This window comes from Puma concolor, chromosome E2 (assembly GCF_028749965.1).
Source record: "Puma concolor isolate L17-30 chromosome E2, mPumCon1.1.hap2, whole genome shotgun sequence".
Classification (NCBI taxonomy): domain Eukaryota; kingdom Metazoa; phylum Chordata; class Mammalia; order Carnivora; family Felidae; genus Puma; species Puma concolor.
The window spans coordinates 4,735,866-4,756,887 of record NC_141681.1 but is presented as its reverse complement, the minus strand read 5'-3'; the positions used below and the strand labels follow the sequence as shown (position 1 = coordinate 4,756,887).

The window sequence follows — 21,022 nt, the reverse complement described above, 5'->3', positions numbered from 1 at the left end:
AGGATCATGGTCTGTGGGGGGGCGGGGATCCTTGGTTATTGAGCCTCCGCGAGCCTCGGTTTTCACGTCTGCAGGGCGGGGCGAGCGATGGCTGTCCTGCTCTCTGCCCCGTTCGAGCCCGCGCTGTCGCTGGTCTCATACTGACTGATGTCCCTGTTGCCCTCCGCTTCCCTTCAGAGCTCTCGCGCCCCAGCACCGCCTCGGGAGCCCAGCCCGCCTCGTCGCCCCGGTCCCCGCTGCCTGCCCGGCGCCATGAGCTGCGTCCTGAACGGCGTCGTGCCCTTGGGGCTGCTGCTGCTGGTCTGCGGGGCCCAGGGCTTCTTCCTGCCCAACGTCACCCACTTGGAGGAGCTGCTCAGTAAATACCAGCAGGACAGGCCCCACTCCCGGGTCCGGAGGGCCATTCCCAGGTCGGACAAGGAGGAGATCCTCATGCTTCACAACAAGCTGCGGGGCCAGGTGCACCCCCCGGCCTCCAACATGGAGTACATGGTGAGTGCCGCGCTCCCGCGGGGGGGCCTGGGCTGCACCTGCTCTTGTCCCGGGGGCGGGGGCAGGCTCGGGGTCTCCTGGCGAGAGAGCGCCCCCCCCCCCCCCCGCTTCCGTCCTTCACACCCAGACAGCGCTCGCGGGTTCCCCGTGAAGCAGCCCGGCCCGGGTCCCACCCGTGGCTCTCTGCTGGCTCGTCCTCGAGGCCGTCTAAGGGCTGGGCTTTGGTGAGCCCAGTCCCAGCTCCACTGCCTCCTTGTGTGTGGCCGTGATGTGTCCCCAGCCAGTGGGAGCCTCGGCCTCCACTTCGAGAGTCCCCCCTCTCACGGCTCTGGGACGGTGTGATGACGTCACATAAAGTGCGGGGCACAGGTGCTCACCCCTGGGGCCCTGGTCACTGTTGTCACGCCGCAGCTTGGTCCCCGGCCAGTCTCGGGCCACCCTGCTCTGTCGGAGCAGCAGTGGGGGCCGAGTCCGTGAGAGATGGGGTGTGTGTTGGTGAGGGGGCTGGCAGACGGGGGACAGTGGAGGGTCCCCCGTGACCCTGGGGAAATCCAACACGGAGGAGTGGAAGGTTAGCCGGCTCTCCCAAGTCCGTGCCTCCAGCCCTGCCTCCACGCCCGCCTCTCCCTTCCTGCCAGCACCGCTTCCGGTCGCCCCAGCCCCATCAAGTAGCTGCTGCTGTCCTCCCATTTTACAGAGTAGGAAACTGAGGCCCCAGGTCAGAGCCGGTCGTGGCAGAACCGACTGCGGGACCCAGGCTCAAAGCCACCCCTCCGCACTCCGTTTAAACCCTGGCACCCGCACGGCCCCTGCCGGCATCCAGGGCCTCTCCAGCATTTTCCATCCTCTGTGCCTGTCCCCCGACACCTCAACCAGCCCTGGGGCTTTTCACCTCCCATGTGGCCCCCGCTGGCCCGTCCTGAACCCTGCTTCCTTTTACCTTCCTGACATTCACGAGGTTTGTCTCCTGCCCAGAAGCCTCCAGGCCCCTGTGTGCCCAGGGTGGAGCCCACATGCTCAGGCCTGGCACTCGGGGCCTCTGATCAGGAGCTCCTCTGTCCTGAGAGGCCATTCGGGGTCCCCCGAAGATGCTGCAGGCCCTCCGTCCCCCAGGAGTCTGGTCCCCACCTCATGCCTTACCCGTCGTAAGCAACCGTCACTCGGTACCCGGCTCGTCTCCCTCCCCTGGACTTCACCGTCCCTTTTCATGGTGCTTTGTGCCGTGACGTAGGAGGCCCTCGTGGTCAGGGGTCATCCCGCATGCCTGCAGACCCCTCATCGTCACTGTCTGTGCCCTCCCGAGGTGGCCCATCCCCGGCTAGAGGGCATGTGAAAGGCTAGCCATGTGGGCAGAGCACCCCCGAGCACGGCTGTCCTCTGGGAGTTTGTTACAAAACCATTTCTTTCCTCCCTCAAGAAAACCACCCGGGCATTTACTCGGAAGGGGTTGTGCTAATCTTTGTTTTGTTTTGAGAGAGAGGGAGTGAGCCAGGGAGAGGCAGAGAGAAAGAGGGAGAGAGAGAATCCCAAGCAGACTCCACGCCGTCGGCACAGAGGCCGACACAGGGCTCGAACTCACAAACTGAGATCGTGAGCTGAGCCAAAGCCAACAGTCGGCCACTTGAACGACTGAGCCGCCCGGGCGCCCCGGGGTTTGTGCTAATCTTAGGAGGAAGAGTGGGCACCCTTTCAAAATGCTGATGTATGAGACAGCTGATGCAGACCTTTTTAGGGTTAAAGCCGTCGAGAATTAGAGCGGATTTCTTTGTGGCTTTGGGTGTGGACTCTTCCCCCATCCTTCCCAGGACCTGGTGGTTTGGCCTTGGTCCCTGTGGGGAAGGGACACTCTCTACCTCTCTGGATAGGTCAGTCTTCCTCCCGTGCCCCTCCCCACCCCAAGGCCCTGTGTGGTGCCCGTCAGGGAGCAGAGAATTTTCCTTGGCCTGAAGCTTGACTGAGCCCCAAACCCCTGGGATCCCATCTGCTTCCTGCCTCCTTTTGGGAATAGGCTAGGTTTATGCTGGTCTTTTCGTCACTGCCCCGTGCTTGCCCAGGGGCCTTGTGGGAGATTCAGCGCAAGTGAGCAGGGCTTAGCTACGCAGCAGGGAGGGTCCCAGTGCAGCCTGGAACATGCCTGCATGTTTTCGTGTTTGTTTACTCGCATGACTTCAGGATTGGAGCTGGGATCTGGGTCCTTGGGTCTACACGGCCTTTCAGGGAAGCTGAGCCTTCACGGGTGTGGTCGGGGCCACCTCTGAGCAGGGCCACGAGGCAAGGAAGGAGGCACGAGTCCCAGTCTCTCCCCGGTGCTGCCCCTCTGTGCATCCTGCTTCCACACAAACAAGTGGCAATAATTCGAGAAAACGTCTTGAAAATCTCGCTTCCGGCTCAGCCCTGCCTGCCGGGGCTTTGAGCTGCGGTCCCTTGAAATAGCCTCAGCATTGAAAGGTGGTTTTATTTTTAAGTTTATTTATTTATTTTGAGAGAGAGAGAGAGAAAGTGGGGGGAGTGGCAGAGATGGGATGGGGGGAGGAGAGAAAATCCCAAGCAGGCTCCATGCTGTCAGCACAGAGCCTGACGCGGGGCTCACGAACTGTGAGATCTTGACCTGAGCCGAGATCCAGAGTCCGATGCTTAACCGACTGAGCCAACCAGGTGCCCCGGAAGGTGGATTTTCAATCTCCAAAGAGTTAAGGCACCCTCTTTTGAGGTTTTATAAGTGGACAGGCTCCGGAGCCAGCCTTCCTGGCTTGGTAGCTGTGTGACTTCAGGCAGATTAGTTAGCCTCTCTGTGTTAACGTTTCCTGGCCTGCGCTACGGGGACAGTAAAAGTCCCCTTTTCCTAGGGTGGTTGAGAAGAGTCAATGAGACGATGCATGAGGACTAAATATGTGTTAACATATCGTTGCTGTTATCAATTTAGTAGCTATTAATACTTTAGTGGAGCAGGACTGGCACTTGGTGACCGTGTGCAGAACAAGATGAGACCCCCACCCCCCATCCCCAGCCTTGGACACCAGTTAAAGCTGGGTTGGTAAAGTTGTAACTTCCTGCTGTGTGACCTTAGGCAAGTTACCTAACCTCTTTTAGGGGCGGGGAGGGCTGGGTCCCCGTTTGGCCGCGGCCTGGTGCAGACCACGTGTGGAGTCTGCCTGTCTCCAGCCAGAATTTCAGACGCCTTTGACCCCCGAGATCTGCCAGGCGTGACCTCGCCCTCCCCGCGCGCCTCCCCGCTGAGTTGTAGAAGACGTTATGGCCCCGGACCAAAGGCACACAGGGTTCACGCTGCTCAGAATAAACAGTGAGCTTCTGAGAAGCTTCTGAGAAACCCCTCAGGGCGGGGTCCGTGCCTGCACAGGCTCCGCCCTGCCTCCCTGGGCTCCGGGAAGGACCTTAGCCGGCCGGCCGCTTCCAGAGAGGTCTCGGTGCGAGCTGCCACCCGTCCCCACTGTGTCCCCCCACCCGGCGCATGGTGTCTCTTCCTTCCCGGAGCATTGGGTGGTCCACTGCTTGGAGAAGGAGTCACCACGTTGGTTCCGTAGTGTATTTGGGAGGGGGTGACCCGTAAATCCAGAAGGCGGGAAGAAGGTGGTGCCACATCATGCTACAGTACGGGGGGCGTCTCCTGGCGGGAGCGGGGGCTCAGATCTGCTAAGGAAAGGGCATCAGCAGGCAGGTCACCCGCCCGAAGGCAGGCCCGTCCCATGTTGACTGCGTGTGGCCTCTGCGATGTCAGCTCCCGTCCCCCTTCGGGCCGTGCCTGGGCGTTGGAGAAGGACCCCAGGCAGAAGCAGCACAGCGCTCGGTGGGCACTAAAGGCAGGGCGCTGTCGGCAACAGAGGAGTCTGACGTCTGAATGCCCCTGGCTGTTAGGGACTCTGTGTCACTGAGGCTGGAAAGAGGTGGCAGGGCGGGAGGCCGGGGAGGCGCTCAGCTTGGCGGGGGTTCCGTACCGGGGTCCCGCGGCCTCGTGTTCCCGGCCACGTCCCGGGACTCTGGCCGATGGTCTTTCAGTGATCACCTACTGTGTGCCAGGGGCTGGGGCTCTGCAGAGAGGGGACTGCCTGCCCCGCAGGCCGCTATATCTGCCCGATGGCGGGGATGAGGCCAACGGCGGTTGGCAGAGGCCGGGAGGCCGTGGGTGCCACAGGCTTGCCCGGCATCCCCGGCAAGTCCGAGCCCGGGCGGGAGCTGTGAGGACGGCTGGAGGCCCGGCTTCTCTGGGCTCCTGGCTGACCTGCTGCTCTCCCCTTGCCGGCTCAGGAACCCGTCCGACGTGTGCACAGAACGCGGTGTCCAAGGGGCTGAGCCCTGGCCCGCGGCTCCACCTGGGGCCCAAGTGGGGTGTCGCCGCAGGCTCTGTCTTGACACCCGTGCCTGACTCTGGCCTCCCCCGTGCCCCCTCCCCCTGCAGACCTGGGACGAGGAGCTGGAGAGGTCGGCCGCGGCGTGGGCTCACGAGTGCATCTGGGAGCACGGGCCCACCGGTCTGCTGGTGTCCCTTGGGCAGAACCTGGCCGTCCACTGGGGCAGGTAAGAGCCGCCGCGGTCCCGCCCTCACTTGTGAACTGGCCGCCACGGTCCATTGTCACGTCCAGCCTGCTCATCGGTCCAGACGCTGATCGCCGGGCTCGGGCTTTCTGGAGCCGGGCTCTTCCGTTCCGTGTCCTTGAAAGGATTCCTGAGGGAGCCGGCTGGGTGAGCTGGGAACGCAGGGACGTTGCTTGCAGGGACCGGCCAGAGGGTCTTCTCCGCCCTCGGATGTCTGAGTCCTGCTCATTCTCCAGGGCCAGCCAGGCTCTGCCTCGCGAGCGGCTGCCCTCCTCCTCCCCTCCTTGTCCGGGGCAGGCCGGCTCTCACGGCCAAGGCCCCCTTGCCTGGAGGAGGCTCTTGACGGTGGTCTGTTACATGTCTCCCCCTGGCCTCCCCGGGGTCAGCTGGGCGCACGGCCGAGCCCCTGCCCGGCTGACGGCTGGTTTCCTTAGAGGACGGGGTGGGGGTGGGGGGCGGGGAACGTGTCTTCTGGGTCAGCGCAGACCCGCTGCCCAGCCGGACGATGTGCTGTGTCCCCAAGTCCTCCAGGCCCGGACCCAGAGCCAGCCAGGGGCTCAGGGCCCCCTTGGGCTTTGCCTCTACCGTTGACAAGTTGGACTGGACTTGAGGCGTCCCCTCGAAGGACGGGTCGGGGTTGGCCTGACTTGCGGCCCAGATGGCTCCCGGCTCTCGCGTTCAGCGTGGCCACGAGCGGTACTCCTGGGACAGAATCGGAGCAGGTGTCACGAGGGGCCCAGACACGTGACTTCACGGAAGCGAATTCACACTTTTTTTTTTTTTTTTTTTTTTGTCCTTGGGTGAATTCTGCTTTTGATAAAATCCGTCCTCCGGTCGCACGAAAAGACAATGTCGACAGGGAGGAAGCCCTTCGTCCCACAGCCCCAGCTCAGCCGCCCGCACTTGACTGGCGTAGCATCTGGCTGTGGGCCGGCATATTTTTACACAGTCGAGGCGGTGGCCAGGACAGCTTTTCATCCTTTTTCCTCCCTCCTCAGACGACGTCAGGCAGGTTTTCTCTTCCGTAGCCGTCTCGGCTGTCGTCGCAAAGGCTGCCTTCGGGCCACCCAGCGGACAGGCCCAAAGTGAGCCGTTCCGTCCTGGGACCTAGCCTCCGCCGTAGCTGCATCAGACCCCCTGGGAGGTGTGACAGTGCATAGGGCGCAAAGGTCTCGCCCCTCCTGGGTGCGTCGTGCCCTCCTGCCTTCACAAAGAGCCCCTCGTTCTCCGGGACCCCGCGGCAGCCCGGCCGTGGCGCTCCGGGGAAACGGGCGGGCCAGAGTGTCCCTTCGCTCCGTGGCTGTGTGGCCACGAGCGTCTTTTCCTACGTGGGCCCTCGGGAGAGAGGCCGTTTCCCCAGCCCCGTCGCTGACCGCCACCATTCGCTGTGGGTTCTGACAGTGTTCCAAGACCTCCTGCTGCACGCTCACCGCGGGGCTCGTGGACGCGGCCAGACCCCTCTTGTCTTTCCTCTTTATCGAACCCGCTTTGCTTAGACTTGCTGGTGACGGTGACTGGGGATTTACATCCAGTTTATTTTCTCTCCCGGTAAGGAGAAAATGATGCCAACCCAGCGGACGGAGCAGTGGCCAGCAAGGGTGATGACCGGGTGGGGACAGGCGTCCCCTCCCCCTGGGGGCAAGGGAGGGCTCGGGTGATAAAACCCTAAATAGGAAGTTCCCCAAAGGGTCTGCCCACGTGACTGCAGAGCTCTGACTGCCGGTTCCTGCGTCTTGAATTCCTTTTCCGCCTCGTATTTGACTCCTGGGGTCCCCGGCAGGAGTGCGGCCAGCCGTGACCGCGTGGAAACGAGAGGCTCCGGGTTCTTGTTTGGGGGTGCCAGGGACCTGCGCGCCCCCCGTAGCCAGCCATCTCCCAGCTTTCAGACCTTCCCCGCCGCTGTGGATGTCCTATCTGAGCCTTACCTGGACAGTCACTCACTGTTGTTCTCTGCACTGACCTTAAACGGACTCAACGCCTGAAATCAACTTGCGTTGTTGCTCTATTTTTTTTATTTTTATTTTTTAAGTTTATTTATTTTTGACAAAGACAGAGTGCGAGCATGTGCGGGGGAGGGGCAGAGAACGAGGGAGACACAGAATGGGAAGCAAGCTCCAGGCTCCGAGCCGTCAGCCCCAGAGCCCGACGCGGGGCCCGAACTCACGAACTGTGAGATCATGACCCGGGCCGAAGTCGGAGGCTTAACCGGCTGAGCCACCCCGGCGCCCCGTCAACCTGTGTTTTAAGCGACATCTGGGAAATGGGGCGCTCAGGGGCCACGTATATTTTCCCAAATGTACGCTTGATTGTAACGTAAAGAATGGCTCGCTGGGGGCCGGGCGGGAGTTTCCCGCACACATAGGTGGCATGTGGGCCCCCCAGGGACTCTCCTGGCGCCCAGGGGGACCCCGGGGGTACCCTTGCAAGGGGAGCCCTTGCAAGTCGGGGTTCTCGGCAGTGATACAGGCGCTGGGCGGGATCTGCGGCCCCTTGCCCGGAGCCTCCCCTCCTCCCGCCTGCCCGTGCGTGGTGTCGCTGGTTGCTGCGGTCTCTGTCTGCTGGGGGTGCGGGGGCCGGGACGTGACAGGCTGATCTGCCCCCGCAGGTACCGTTCTCCCGGCTTCCACGTGCAGTCCTGGTACGACGAGGTGAAGCACTACACGTACCCCTACCCCCACGAGTGCGACCCCTGGTGTCCGGAGAGGTGCTCCGGGCCCATGTGCACCCACTACACGCAGGTAACGCTCCAGGCGCCCCCCCGAGCCCCTTCACTCACCTGGCCGCGCAGGACGGCCACCCAGCCAGGAAACTCTGCACTCCCGTTGCCGCAGCTGTTTTCTTTGACGTGGCGTTAACTCCAGGTGTCGCCGGCGGGCCGGGCTGGTGTTTGTGACCCAAGTACGGAAGCTGAGAGTGTAACAGGGATCTTCAGGGGGTGAGGGGAAAAAAAAATCTGGTCCTTCCCCGCTTCACATCATACCCCTTTAGCACCAGCAGCCTGTACATCGAGGTCACGTCGTGTTGGCTCGTCCTTAACTCTGACACACGGGTGTCCTCTTTTCAGATAGTCTGGGCCGCCACCAACAAGGTCGGCTGTGCTGTGAACACCTGCCCGAGGATGAACGTGTGGGGAGATGTCTGGGAGAACGCGGTCTACCTCGTGTGCAATTACTCTCCAAAGTAAGAACACGTGACGTGGCTGGAAGGGCTGGGATGCGCTCGCCGGCCATGGAGGACCCAACTAAAATAGGCTTGAGTGGTGAAGTCTCTTCACGAGTTCACATAACGACACACCTAGCGATGGGTGCATCCGGTGTAGCTTAAAAGCGCTGCGGTATCGGCGAAGACTCAAGCTCTTTCTGTTTCCCGGCTGTGCTATCCTAGCCTCTTGCTCCCAAGATGGCTGCAGAGCACCAGCCATCACATCCCCCCAAACTAAAGGGAAGAGAATGGTAGAAAAGGGCTTTCTCTCAGGCCTTCCTCACCCCCGGCCCACTTTCTCATGTCATTGGCCAGAACCAGGCCACTCACAGACGAGGGGGGCACAAGATTTCCCCAGCTGGCTTTAACCAATGAAATTGCCCTAACTGGCTTTGCCGGTCATCTGGGACCGTCCGACCAATCGGAAGTGGGAATGGCTGTTGACCGGCCAACCAGTGGGGTGTGCCATGGCAATACTCTGGTCTTTTTCTTCTCTAAAAATACGCAGCGGACAGCATTCTAGCAAACAAAGTCACGCTAGACCTGGTTTTCGCATTTTTTACGCTTCCCCTGCTGGGAAGGCCCGCGTGGCACCTCTGTGTGGCAGCCCCCTTCTTCCTCACGCCATGCTGATACCGTCGGCGTGCCACTGGTCCCTTCACTCATTCACCCCCTTTGCCCCTCAAATACGTGCCGATTCTCAGAGCACGATCTTCCCAGCGGAGAGCCCGCGGTTTGCACGCTGGCCGCGGGGCTGGCCGCCACCCTCGCACCGAGCCGCGCGCACGGTGTGCCCTTGGCGCGTGCTTGCTCCGTGACCGAATGCAATACAAATGACCTCACTTATTTGGTTTGGGCCGGGAGTGGCCGCGAGGAGGCGGCGTGGGGCGGGGGGTGGGGGGCAGCATCGCTAAGGTCGGGAAGCAAATAGCCACTCTGGGTGAAAGCATCTGGCGCTGCCCGAGCCGGCCGCGTCTCGGCAGCCCGCAGGCCTGAGGGCCGGCCGATTATGTCATCGCCGGGGGGAGGCGCAGGCCTGACAAAGACCAGTGATGGGCCCACGATGGTGGGACCCCGCCCCCCCAACCCCGGCCCGGTGGCAGGTGGCGGGTGAGGGATACTTCCATTTGACTGTTGGTGTAAAAAAAAAATCCACCGGAAGAACCTAGCAGAAAAAAGTGCTGCCTGTTTTTGGTTCCGGCTGGTTTTTTGTTGTTGTTCTTTCCCCAAAAGGAATAACGTCTGTATGGTACGCGCTAGTCTTTTTTTTTTTTTTTTTTTTAATAATTGACAGACCTTTACTTTTAACATTCCGTGTTCATGATCTGTCACATTAGGAAACCGATTCGGGGTCCTCGGTGCCCACTGGTCTTAAGCGTGCGGCTCGATAAATCCCACCCGTGTCTGCGTGGACCGGCCCGTGCGGGCGGCCGCGACCCAGTGCCGGGGGCTGGGGGCTCACATTCTAGGGGTTGTGCGCCCCGGGTCGAGGCCGGTTTCTGGTGATTCTCTTCCTTCCTGTGCCCTCATGTGGCGTCTCAGTACGTGCAGGGTGGAGGGAGGGGGGCCCCTAGTGTCTCCTCTTATAAAGACTCAAGTCCTGGTGGCTCAGGGCCCCCCATCCTTGTGGCCTCGTTGAACCCCACTTACCTCCTGGGAAGCCCCGTTTCCACACTGGGGGTGAGGGCCGCAATTAGCGGCCGGCGGGGAGGCAAACATTCAGTCCGTATGATACGTCTACACTCATGGAACTAGCACCCAGCCCAGGACGGAGAGTGTTTTCAGGGGCCCAGGGTGTTGCCCAGAGGGCCCACCGTTCTGACATCCCTCCCCGTCGGTCAGTCTGTCTGGTTGGGACCCACACGGCAACGGGCCAGGCAGATCGGCTCTTTCGCGCCTGGCGTCTTCTGCTCAACACCGGGTGTTCGAGATTAATCCACAGTGTTGGCTGTTCGGCGGGCCTTTTTGATTGCCGCCTCGCACCCTGCGGCGTCCGCGGCCTCTTTCCTAAGAGTCCGAGCCGCTGGCCATTCAGGACGCCGACCCGGGCGCCAGACCGGGGGGGGGGGGGCTGACAGGGTGGGCTCGGGGGTGGTGTTTGGGCAGAAGCGGGGGATCCCGAAACCTGATGGCCTCGTGTGTCGGGGGGACGCTTACTCCAAGGACCTGTTGGCGGAGTAAGACCATCGTCTGCCCGCAGGACGGTGGCCTAGGACCTGGCACCCAGCCATCAGGCCATAAACGTTAGTGGTTCGTCTTTGAGGAAATGTGGAACCCTAGATGGGGGGCAGACTTGGCTGGTGGGGAGGGACGAGCCCATCTGGGGGCCAAAGACTGCGACGAAACCTCTGCCAACTTTTGAGAAGTGGCGTAAGAGGGGCACCTCAGAAGCTTCCCAGCACCAAGGTGTTGGGGCCTGGGTAGGGGGTGGCCCGCGGCGTTCAGAGTCGCGTAGGGCAGGACACGGGCAGGCATGGGGCCGAAGGGGTATGTAGACACGCACACTGACGTGACAGGACACTACTGGGATTCTTCTAGAATTTTCTAGACTCTTTGCAGCTGCCCAGAAGCCTATGCCCTCCTTCCTCCCCCAGACAGCCTGGGAGAGGGGAGGGGGGGGGCGCCCCAGGCCCTGGGGTGGCGGCCCCCCCCCGATGGTGTTTCTGGTCTGTCTGCAGGGGGAACTGGATTGGAGAAGCCCCCTACAAAACCGGCCGGCCCTGCTCCGAGTGCCCGCCCAGCTACGGAGGCGGCTGCAGAAACAACTTGTGTTACCGAGGTAGGTCGTGACCCCCCGGGAGCGCCTTTCTGCTCCCATCCGGGATACGACGTGCAGACCTGGCGGGACAGAGGTCCAGCGGGGTCATTGCCACGAGCAGTGACGTGTGTCTTCCCAGGGGAATAGCTCATGCCACGGGGCTTACCGCGGGGGCATTGACTGTCATCCGGCGGGGCTGGGGATGACAGCCTCCTGAGGAGGGAGATGCAGCCTCGGGGCAAGAGCAGGAAGCGGAGCACACACTTGTGCCTGGAGTTGTGAGGACCGTGTGGTCATGAGCTGGGAGAGAGAAAGGCTGCGAACTGCGGTTTCTCCCGCTGGCCCGTCCCTCTTCTCTGTCTTCGGGGCTCCACACCCTTGTCTTTAGGGAAACCCCCCTGGGTGTCCCCGCTCGGAGTCCTGCACTCACGAGCCCCGCACACCAGTTTTGAGAATAGCCCGCCCGCTGCATTCCAGCAGTGGGACCCTGGGCAGGCTGCCTCCCCTCCCTGAGCCTCAGTCTCCCTGCCTGAAAGTGGGGGTCACGGGGGTACGTGAAAGCGGGCAGGGGCTGGCGCTCGGGCCCGACCGGCCTTCCCCGTGTCCCTGGCAGGCAGGGCCTGTGGCCGCACTCCAGTCGCCCCAGCAGGGGTGAGTCCCCCGTCGGATCCCGAGGGCTGATTTGGGGAGCGTGAGGGAGGGACGCTCTTGGCCTCTTGGCTCTCCCGCTGTTCTTTGCGGAAACCTGATCTCATCACAGGGCTGTTCTCAGAGCACTGTTCTCAGAGCCCCTCCGTGAGGGGCGCCAGGGGCCCAAGCCACAGCCGCCTGGGCTGGGGGGGGCATCTGTGTTGTCACTGGCGGTGCGCGCTCTGGCGTACCGCTGGCTTTCTTTGTGCCTCAGTTTCCCCAGCTGTAACAGCGACAGACTCCTTCTGTGGCGGTTTGCTGGGAGAAAGCAGAGAGAGGGACGGGAGCTCCTTCCCGCCAGCCGCCGGCACATGATGCTCGGCGAACGGGCCCTTTACCCCTCGGAGAAGTAGTGGGCAGGTGTGGTGGCACTCCCTCCCTTGCGTGGGGTCCGACCTTCTTCCTGGAGACACGGCTCTGGCGTCCCACCTCCTCCAGGGAGGCTTCCCTGATGACACAGGCAGTGCACCTGCTTCTGCAGTCTTACTGTACGGGGACCCCTCGTGAACCCTGATCACCTGTTGTTACAGCTGCCCGTTCACCCTGGGGCCTCCAGGGTCCCGTAGCAGATGTGTTCTGAATACATATGTCCCCGGTACCCCCAGAGGGTCATTTTCAAAGAGCAAACGCACACAAAGGCACCTTAGATGCTCGGTTACCCACCCAATGAAGCCTTTGTACTTGTTTCTTTATTTTTGGTGGAAGACGCCCAACTTCCCTTGGCAGGACTCCCCGTTTCCACAGCCAACCACGCAGAAAGTCTCCTCTAAAGCAGCTTATCTGCGTAAGCTACTTAATAAGCGTTTATTGAGAGTGCCTGGCAAGGCCTTGACCTATAATGGTAGATGGAGCGGGGATACAGATAGACTGTGAGAGAAGTTTCCGCCCCTCCAGCCTGACACCGGGACCCTGTGTGGCGACCAAGGACATGGGCTTCACGGAAGGACAGTGTGACCCTCAGCTGTGTGAGCTTGAACGGGTAGCTTAGCCTCTCTGAGCCTCGGTTTTCCTGTCTGTGAAATGGGGCTGATCATGCCTCCTGGGGAGACGGGACCGCACACCGAGGAAGGGCCGAGCCGGCGGGCGGTCACACGGTTTGTGTTCAGAAGACGTTAGCCGTGAGCTCTGTCCCTACCTACGGAGGAAGCTGCGGGAGGACGTAGGCCCAGCCGTGTGCCCTGAACCCCCAGGGCTGGACAGCGTGCACCATAACCTTGCAGTGACCTTGGGCACGGAATTTCCCCAGTCCTGTGCTGCTCTACGCGGGGCACCTTAATTAGGATGTGCTCAAATACAGCCTGTCCTCTGGGTAAGCACACCTCTTTTCATGTGTGCGTCTGAGGGCGAGGACTGTCTGCCCATTTGCTTAAATAGTGAGGCCTCAAATGCTTCGGATGCTCTAGCAAACTATATTCGGCTGAATAAAGCCACGATTATGAGGTATAAAAATCTTACAGGCCAGTGGAAGAAACCCCGGCTCATTCCCGAGATAGCTCTGGCTTTCGGTTGAAGGGCCAACCTGAATAGCGACATTGACGGGAACAGCGGCCAGACGCAGAGGCAAACCCGGGGTCTTTGTAAAAAGCCGTCACCGATAGCTTTTGGCTACAAGTGGCGAATTCCAGAATTCCCATCTTGAATGTCTCTGAACTCAGCCGGGACTTTCTTTCTTTCTTTTTTTTTTTTTTTCCTCTTTTTCCCCCAAGAACTCAAAGACACACTTCTTTTAAGACTTAGCTCATCCTTCATTCAGCAGATTTTTTGGGCAAAATGGTGCACAGCCGGATGTCCGTTGTGGGGTGTGGGGTGGGGGGGGGGGACAGAAACAGGCTGGCTCTCTCCTGGCCCCAGGGAGTTTCCAGGTGGTGGTGACATCGCACCTGTGAACAGAGCTCTCATTAGGATAGCACCCCGGCTCTGGACCTAAATCCGCACCCTCCCCCCCCTTAAGTCCCACCCGCTCTCCTCACCTGAGGGACCGGCCAGGGAGACAGGTGCAGAGCGCCCCAGCCTTGAAAAGCAGGGGACACTTGGCCCCTCGTTTGCATGCCTGTTTTGCTTAGCTCCGAGACACTTGGTTCCCCCTTTGGAGAAGAGAGGTCGCTGTTCCTCAGGAATGAGGCGAGGGGGTTCGTGAGCGCTCGCCAGGACTTGAATTTCAATCCGGTGCCACAGAGAGGCCGGGGAGGCCCCGGATGTCATCGTCACTGGGCGGCGGGGGGTGGGGGGTGGCTCTAAGGCAGCAGTTTCCAGCTCTGGTCCACGGACGCTCCTGGGGGACGGGTGTGCACGCTGTGAAGGTGGGAGGGCTTCCCCGGCAAAGGCACGCACGCATCAGTCGGCCCTCGACAAGGCCTCGAGGAAATAAAACTGGCAAGACTTTTCTGCGCCTCGGCTGGAGTTCACCGTTTGGGACCGTGGCACCGTGGCGGCCTGAGGGTGGTTCTGAGGAGTGGCTCGCAGTTGTCTTTCAGGATGCAAACTCGAAGGTGCACCTGATCCTTAGGAGAAATGGAATTTGTGTGGCCACTGAGCGTGTTTGAAAACTCGGGGGTCGTGGTCGAGGTTGGAGAAGCGACGGCAGCGGGGCGACGTAACTCTGCGTTTAACCCGGAGATGGGCTAACTCAACCCAGCTTCGGCTTTGAATGTGAAAAAGCTGGCCGTGAGCGCCGGGCAGGGAGGCTTCGGTGCCCGAAAGCCCGAAAGCCGCGGTTGAGCAGGGACTCACAGGCGAGCGGAAGGGAGCTGACCCTGCCGGTGGCCGGGCATAGCGCGGTCCGAGGACAGCGGCGTGGGGCCCCGTGCGCCACGGTGGGCGCACAGACGAGGAAGGCCCCTCCCCCAGGGAGAGCCCCGGGGGCCAGAGGGAGCTCAGGGGAGACCGTGCCAGCTTGGGCTCGGACGGGGAGGCGGCCCCCCGAAGCCGCGCCCTCGGGCAGGTGGTGGCGAGCGGGAGGGGGTAGGACAAGGAACCAGTGTGACCACCCGGGTGCGGGCACTGGGGTTCGCACCTCTGGTCGGGGCTGCCCCCGGGTCCAAAGCAAACACGGCGAGCAGAGAGCCGGCCGCCTCGCCTGGGCGGGTGGGATGCCCCCTGGCCGGCTCGGTGCTGCCGTGGAACTTTCTCTCTGCTGCTGAAACGAGTCTTTGTGAAAGCGAACCGCAAGCAAGTTCGGTTTCCCGGTTGCCGTTTCCGTGCGCCACCCCCCCCCCCGCGCCCCCCCCGCCCCTGCCACCCCACAAAGTGCATTTATGTGGCATCCTTCGTGTTGTCTGTCTCGCCCCCGCCCCCGCCGTGAAGAAGAGACTTTCGTCCCCAAACCCGAAACGGACGAGATGAACGAGGTGGAGGTGGCTCCCGTCCCGGAAGAGAAGCACGTCTGGGTCCAGCCGAGGGTGACCAGACCCACGAAGCCCAAGAAAGCGGCCGCGGTGAACTACATGAGTGAGTGGGGGCCGCCTCTGCGAGGGGGGGGGGGCCAGGAGGGGCGCCGCGGGGCGGGGAGGGCTCCGAGCGGGCAGACAGTGGGGACACAGGGCGGGTCTGGGTACAAACGCGCCGCCCCGAGGCGTTTTCCAAAAAGGATACTTTTAAGTCATTTCCAAAGCAAGCGTTATGGGAGTGGTGCTTGGGGGGCCTTTCCCGCCAGGCAGGTATTTCGAGGTGAGGCCTTGCCCTTTCAGCAGGGGGCCTGGGCTGAAACTGGGTCCCCCTGGAGGTGCCGGCAGGGCGGGCATCCGGGCCCGGCTCTGGTGCCTCGGACCCTCCCTGGCCCCTTCGAGACTTGGTTTGCTCATCCATAAAAGGGGACAGTAAGGCCCACGTGGGGTTGCTTTGAGCATCCTTTGCAGTAATGGGGGCCACCCAGTGTCAGCTCTGAGGTCATCACCGCAGTGCCACCCGCGTTCCCCCCAAGGCTCCTGGAAGTCCCCAAATGCAGGGTGTTGTCAGGCTTTCCCCTCTCCTGCCCCTCGATGCCCTCACCTGCCCTGGCTGGAGCTCAGTGCTCCATTTCCCCAAGGTAGCGCCTTTCCTGAAGGTTCGGGGCTCTGGAGGGGTGTTTTCTCATGAGCACAACACAGGCCTGGGTCGTCCACTCATGGTTCTCTGCTTCCCCTAAGCCGGTTCCGTTAAGAAAATGATAATTTAACATTACAAAATAAATGTCTTTCTTTCTTTTAAATAAGAGAGACAAATCAAGAAACAAGATTTTTGTAAATGTTCATCCGCTTTTGAGAGAGAGAGAGAGAGAGAGAGAGAGAGAGCGTGAGACCAGGAGAGGGGCAGAAAGAAAGGGAGAGACAGAGAATCCCAAGCAGGCTCCACGCTGCCAGCGCAGGGCCTGACGTGGGGCTCGAAACTCACAAACCGTGAGATCGTGACCTGAGCCGAAATCAAGAGTCCGATGCTTAACCGACTGAGCCACCCGGGCGCCCAAATAAGTCTTTTTGACAAACTCTGACCCCACGCCAGGATTCTGACGTGTCCCTGTAAGACAGACAAGAAAGTAATGGTCGACAGAAGTTGTCTTGGCTGGAGAAGGCCTGTAAGTCCCACCCTCCAGAACCTTCTGGGGCTTCAGGGCACTTGGTGCGTATCAGGCCCCCCCTCCGAAGCCACATGCGCGTTCTCAGTTAACGCTGACAGAAACAGCACCCAAGGTCCTATCCCCACTATCCGTATGCGGACACACCCTCACGGAGGGGAAGGAACATATCCAAGGTCACACTGCTTCTCTAAAGGGGCAGGTCAGGGATTGGAACCTCACAGCTGAAGCATGCAGCCAGTGGGCACTGCTCCTGCTCAGGTTGTGGCACGGATTCCAGAGTGTTCCAGAAAGTTCTTCGGAGTGGGGGGTGGTGTCTGTTAACTCAGACCGATCCCCCTGCTTCTGTGACGTTTATTTCCTCACTTCTCTCCTAGCCCAAGTTGTCAGCTGTGACACCAAGATGAAGGACAAGTGCAAAGGGTCCACGTGCAACAGGTAAGGCCCGGCTGCACCCCTCTCTGGCCAACGCCTGCACCCCCTTCGAAGCGTGTGCCGCCGTCATGGGCCACGTCGTGATCAGTGCGTTGCCGGCCAGCCGGGCCGAGCTGGGTAGAGACTCGGGGGAAAATGCCCTCCTCTACTCTTAGCACAACGGTTGTGCCGGGTCGAGCGGGATGCTAGGCAGGCTCGTTCCCTGTCATAGGCTAGACCGGCCGTGGCGTCGCAGGGCTCCCTCCAACTGCCACTGTGTAGTGCCTAGACCCGAGCTTCTTGGCCTCGGCACTCCTGACGTTTAGGGCCAGATCATTCTCTGGGGCGGGGCTGTTCTGTGCACTGGAGGGCGTCGAGCAGCATCCTGGCCTCACCCCCCTGGATGCCAGGAGCACCCCCACCCCCAACTGGGATGCCTAAAAATGGCCCCAGAAACTGCCCCACGTTCCCTGAGGGCTAAAATCAGTCCCGGTTGATAGCCTTTGACCAGGGAGCTGGCCCAGGCTCCCACCTCGTGGGGAGGACGGGCCCGAGTGACGGATGCTCTGGGTCCTTGGTCCAAAGAGAATCCCCAGGCTGTGGATGTGCCAGGAGCAGATGCGCTGTAGACACGGAGCTCGTGCGTGGCCGGGGCTCCGTTCCACCTGCTGCGCGAAGGGGGTCGCGGGGTGGCCCGGGTCCCGTGCAGAGCAGGGGAGGGCGGGGGCCGTGGGAGGACACGTGTGAGCCGGCGCTGTTGGCCACGGGCAGATCCAGCCGCACGGCTGTGAAACCCGAGTCCCCACTGGAGTCAGAGCCACCAGGATGTTCCCCGGCAGTTGAATGAATCCGTCCGGCTGATGGGCTCACTTCGTGTTGTCCACTCAGACGCTGAGGAACGATTGCCAGGAAGGCCGGGCTTGGGTCTGGCAAGGCGGCCGTTGGGCCGCTCTTTCGGGCAGCAAGCGGACACCACGTGCCGCGGGGTCACGCGCAACCCCAGGCTCGTGGCTGGAAGCCCGTGTCGGTGGTGGAGCCCAGCCGCCTCGTGCGCCTGTGGCTCCCGGCAACCGTTCCCCTGAACGCGAATCGTGCTGTTTAGTGCGCACACCAGAATGAGAAGGTAGCAGATCCTGCTTCGAACCCTGGCGACTCGGAATTCGGTGTGCCAGGAGGAGGCTTTGCTCGGACTTTGGCAGGAGCGTTAGCAAGTGGCCCCGGGGCATCCCAGGGCGAGGTGGCTCGAGGGCCAGCAGGTGCCGAAGACGTCAAAGCAGTCGGGTTGTCGGTAGATGAACAAATGCGGCAACCACGGGTGCCGGAATGACCTGGGCACGGCGTGAGGGCACATTTGCGTGGCCGTGGGGCCCAGTTGTCCCTTCGCGGTGACGTGCTTTTCTGTACCGCGAGCTCGTGAGGAGAACATCACGCCAGAGTCGTCAGTGGGAAAAAAATGACGAGGCTGGAGAACATCCGTCAGATAGCCTCGAGAACGTTCCGGAGTCGGGGGTCGATGGGACCCTCTGCAAGCAGGGAGAAGGCAGGGGTCCGGCCACACGAAGGCCACTAGAGGCCTCTGATCGGGAGCTACGACTCCCCCCACCTGCAAACACAGGAGCGTCCACGGTTCGCCTCCTGGAAGTCAGCCCATCCCCTGGCTCATCAGTTTTCTGTCCACGGTGCTTTTACAGTCATAGTATTGACCGGGCCTCCCCCCCTCTCCCCCGACTTTAAAAAGTATTCACGTGTATCGTCAGTAATTCAGGAAAACACCACCAGCATCAGAGTTTAGAGAAAAAACTAAAGATTCCCCGCCTTTCCGCGATATCCGTAGAGATTTGATGTAGCTTCCCTTCTGGTCTTTTTTCTGGGCACCGGGGAGGCTCCCACAGCTAACGCCCCTCATGTGCTACTGTTTTCATTTAAGATTTTCCGAAGTCACATGTTTTCCAAAACCCTCATTTCTCGCGGATGCATCATACCGTAACGTACGACCGCACAAACATGTGTTAGGCCGTCCCTCCGACGGTGCCGGCTTCTTCCTGGTCTTTCAATGATTCCAGACCTTTGGTGCAGTACGTGGGCCTGACTTTCCGGCTTCTGGCCTGGGCTATGCGCTTACAAGGAAAACTTAAGAATTGAAGGATAGGCATTTTTAAGGCTTTCTGGAAAGGTGCATTTTCCTGGGCAAGAACACCATCGTTGAATTTTATCCTATCTAAAAAGAAAAAAAAAAAACCCTTGGAATCTGACACCTAGAAAGAGGCTTGCCCTTTCCATTTGCGCCTTCTATGATGACTGATGTTTGAGGATTTTTGTTTTGGTGCCTTTGAAACCACTTGGTTTTCTTCCGTGAATTGTCCATCGGTTGGCGTCTCTGCCTTTGACATGAATCTTTTTATTATTTTTTTTAATGTTTATTTTCGAGAGAGAGAGAGACAGAGTGTGAGCGGGGCAGGGGCAGAGAGAGAAGGAGACACAGAATGGGAAGCAGGCTCCAGGCTCCAAGCCGTCGGCACAGAGCCCGACGCGGGGCTCGAACCCACGAACTGTGAGATCCCGACCTGAGCTGAAGTCGGACGCTTCATCGACGGAGCCACCCAGGCGCCCCCTCCCTATGACATGAATGTTAAAGACATGAAAACGAAGTCAAATTGAATCCACAATGGTGTTCCTGTGACCATGAACTTCACCTGGGTCTGCCGTGACTCCCTTGAAAACATCTGGAGCCTGCTTCTCTCTGGTGTCCGTGATAGAACTTCCGGACGAGAAGAACCCCGGTGAATTCCTGGCGGGATTGCATGCACACACGTTCACCTGTGGGAATCACTTGCTTTCTTCTCCATCAGGTACCAGTGCCCAGCGGGCTGCCTGAGCAGCAAGGCGCCGGTGTTCGGAACTCTCTTTTACGAAAGTGTAAGTGGCCCGTGTGGACTCCCAGCGCGTTTGGAACGGAGGTTGCTGGTTTTGGCCCGAGGAGATTTTTTTCCTTCCACCCCCTCCGTCCCAGAGCTGATGTGCGCCTGTCTCCGGGCTCACAGACTAGTAAAGCCACTTTCGGGACCCGGGGTGGACCCTCGTGAAGGTCAGTCTCCATGTTAGACCGAGCGTTAATATGCCTCCCTGCGTGGGGAGAAAGGGCCGTTTGTCACCGTTCTTAGTTCGTAAAGCACCTCGCATGGGTTTTCTCAGATAAGCAACCCAGGAACAAAGACGTGTTCTGGGGAAAGGCGGGAGTTAGAAGCGGGGTGAGCGTTGGCCCGGCATTTTGGCTTTTTGTGGCTTGGGGACAAAACCTTGGGCATCTCCAGAGCAGACTGGACAAAGGTGACTTCAGACGTACTTACCGTCTCCCTTCCCGCCCCCAGTCGTCCAGCATATGCCGGGCCGCCATTCACTACGGGATCCTGGACGCCAAAGGTGGCCTGGTGGACGTCACCAGGAACGGGAAGGTCCCCTTCTTCGTCAGGTCTGAGAGAAACGGCGTGGAGTCTTTGAGGTAACTGTCCCGTGCTCAGGATTCCTTAACGCTTTTCTTTTTCTTTTTTGTCCCTGGTTATGAAAGTATTGTCGAAATTTTGAAAAGTACCGAACGATATGAAGAAGCAGGGAAACAAACCGCCACGGTGAACTTGAACGCCATAGCTCAGACATCACCCCGTAGGCGTTTCACCACCTCTCACCCGCGTGGGTTTTTCTGGGCGTGTGTTTAAGTGTTTAATTCGGCTGAGTTTCAACTCCTGCTTTTCCTCCCATCCTTGGGTTTAGAGGCTGACTCTTGACAGACCTGGTGCTCCCGCCCCTGCTCTGTGACCTTGGGCGGGTGTCTTCACCCTTCTGGGTGACGGCGTCTCGCTGGGGAAAGAGGGCCATGGTAGGACCCGGCTGGTCCACACGGGTGTAGGCAGCCAGTTTTTTAAACGACGCAGCTCTCCCACAGTCGCTAGGAAAGATGTGTCGCCCCTGGAAAGGCCCCTCGTGCCCAGGAGTCCCCTCCCCCCATCCAGGACACCTAGAGCCTGGCCCAGCAGGGACACCGGGGCCCCTGCCCCAGCTCCCTGCGTCCCTGGGCCACGGTGCCTCGCATCAAGAGAGCCTCCCTGCGTCAGGGCCCGTCCCGCCTCTGCAGCCAGGGTCACAGTGGCCAAAGCGCCTGTGTGTGTTCCAGGGGGTTCCACGCAGAACATTTCAAAAACCGCATGAGTCATTCCCCTTTGAAAGGTCTGGTTCTTCAAGAGGGCTCGCAAGATTCCCTCTTTGCCTTAGCTGGGGTCTCAGGGGCCACGTCACCACGAGAGTGAGGATGTCTAAACAGAAGCAGAGAATGCGTTCGCGGAGGCCCAGTGACCTAACGCCAGCCACTGCGC

The 21,022-nt window shown here is 60.4% G+C and overlaps 1 protein-coding gene across 1 annotated transcript in view; it reads left to right on the top strand.

Annotated features, from left to right (window-relative positions):
* Positions 1 to 21,022, top strand: part of CRISPLD2 (cysteine rich secretory protein LCCL domain containing 2) — a 59,907-nt gene that overhangs the window by 14,209 nt on the left and 24,676 nt on the right. Inside the window, exons 2-10 of the mRNA XM_086688783.1 lie at positions 178 to 492; positions 4,907 to 5,025; positions 7,649 to 7,781; positions 8,108 to 8,223; positions 10,923 to 11,023; positions 14,996 to 15,139; positions 16,619 to 16,679; positions 19,505 to 19,571; positions 20,024 to 20,154. Coding sequence (XP_086544909.1) covers positions 253 to 492; positions 4,907 to 5,025; positions 7,649 to 7,781; positions 8,108 to 8,223; positions 10,923 to 11,023; positions 14,996 to 15,139; positions 16,619 to 16,679; positions 19,505 to 19,571; positions 20,024 to 20,154 — 1,112 coding nt within the window. The 5' untranslated portion in view covers positions 178 to 252. The remainder of the gene's footprint in view (positions 1 to 177; positions 493 to 4,906; positions 5,026 to 7,648; positions 7,782 to 8,107; positions 8,224 to 10,922; positions 11,024 to 14,995; positions 15,140 to 16,618; positions 16,680 to 19,504; positions 19,572 to 20,023; positions 20,155 to 21,022) is intronic.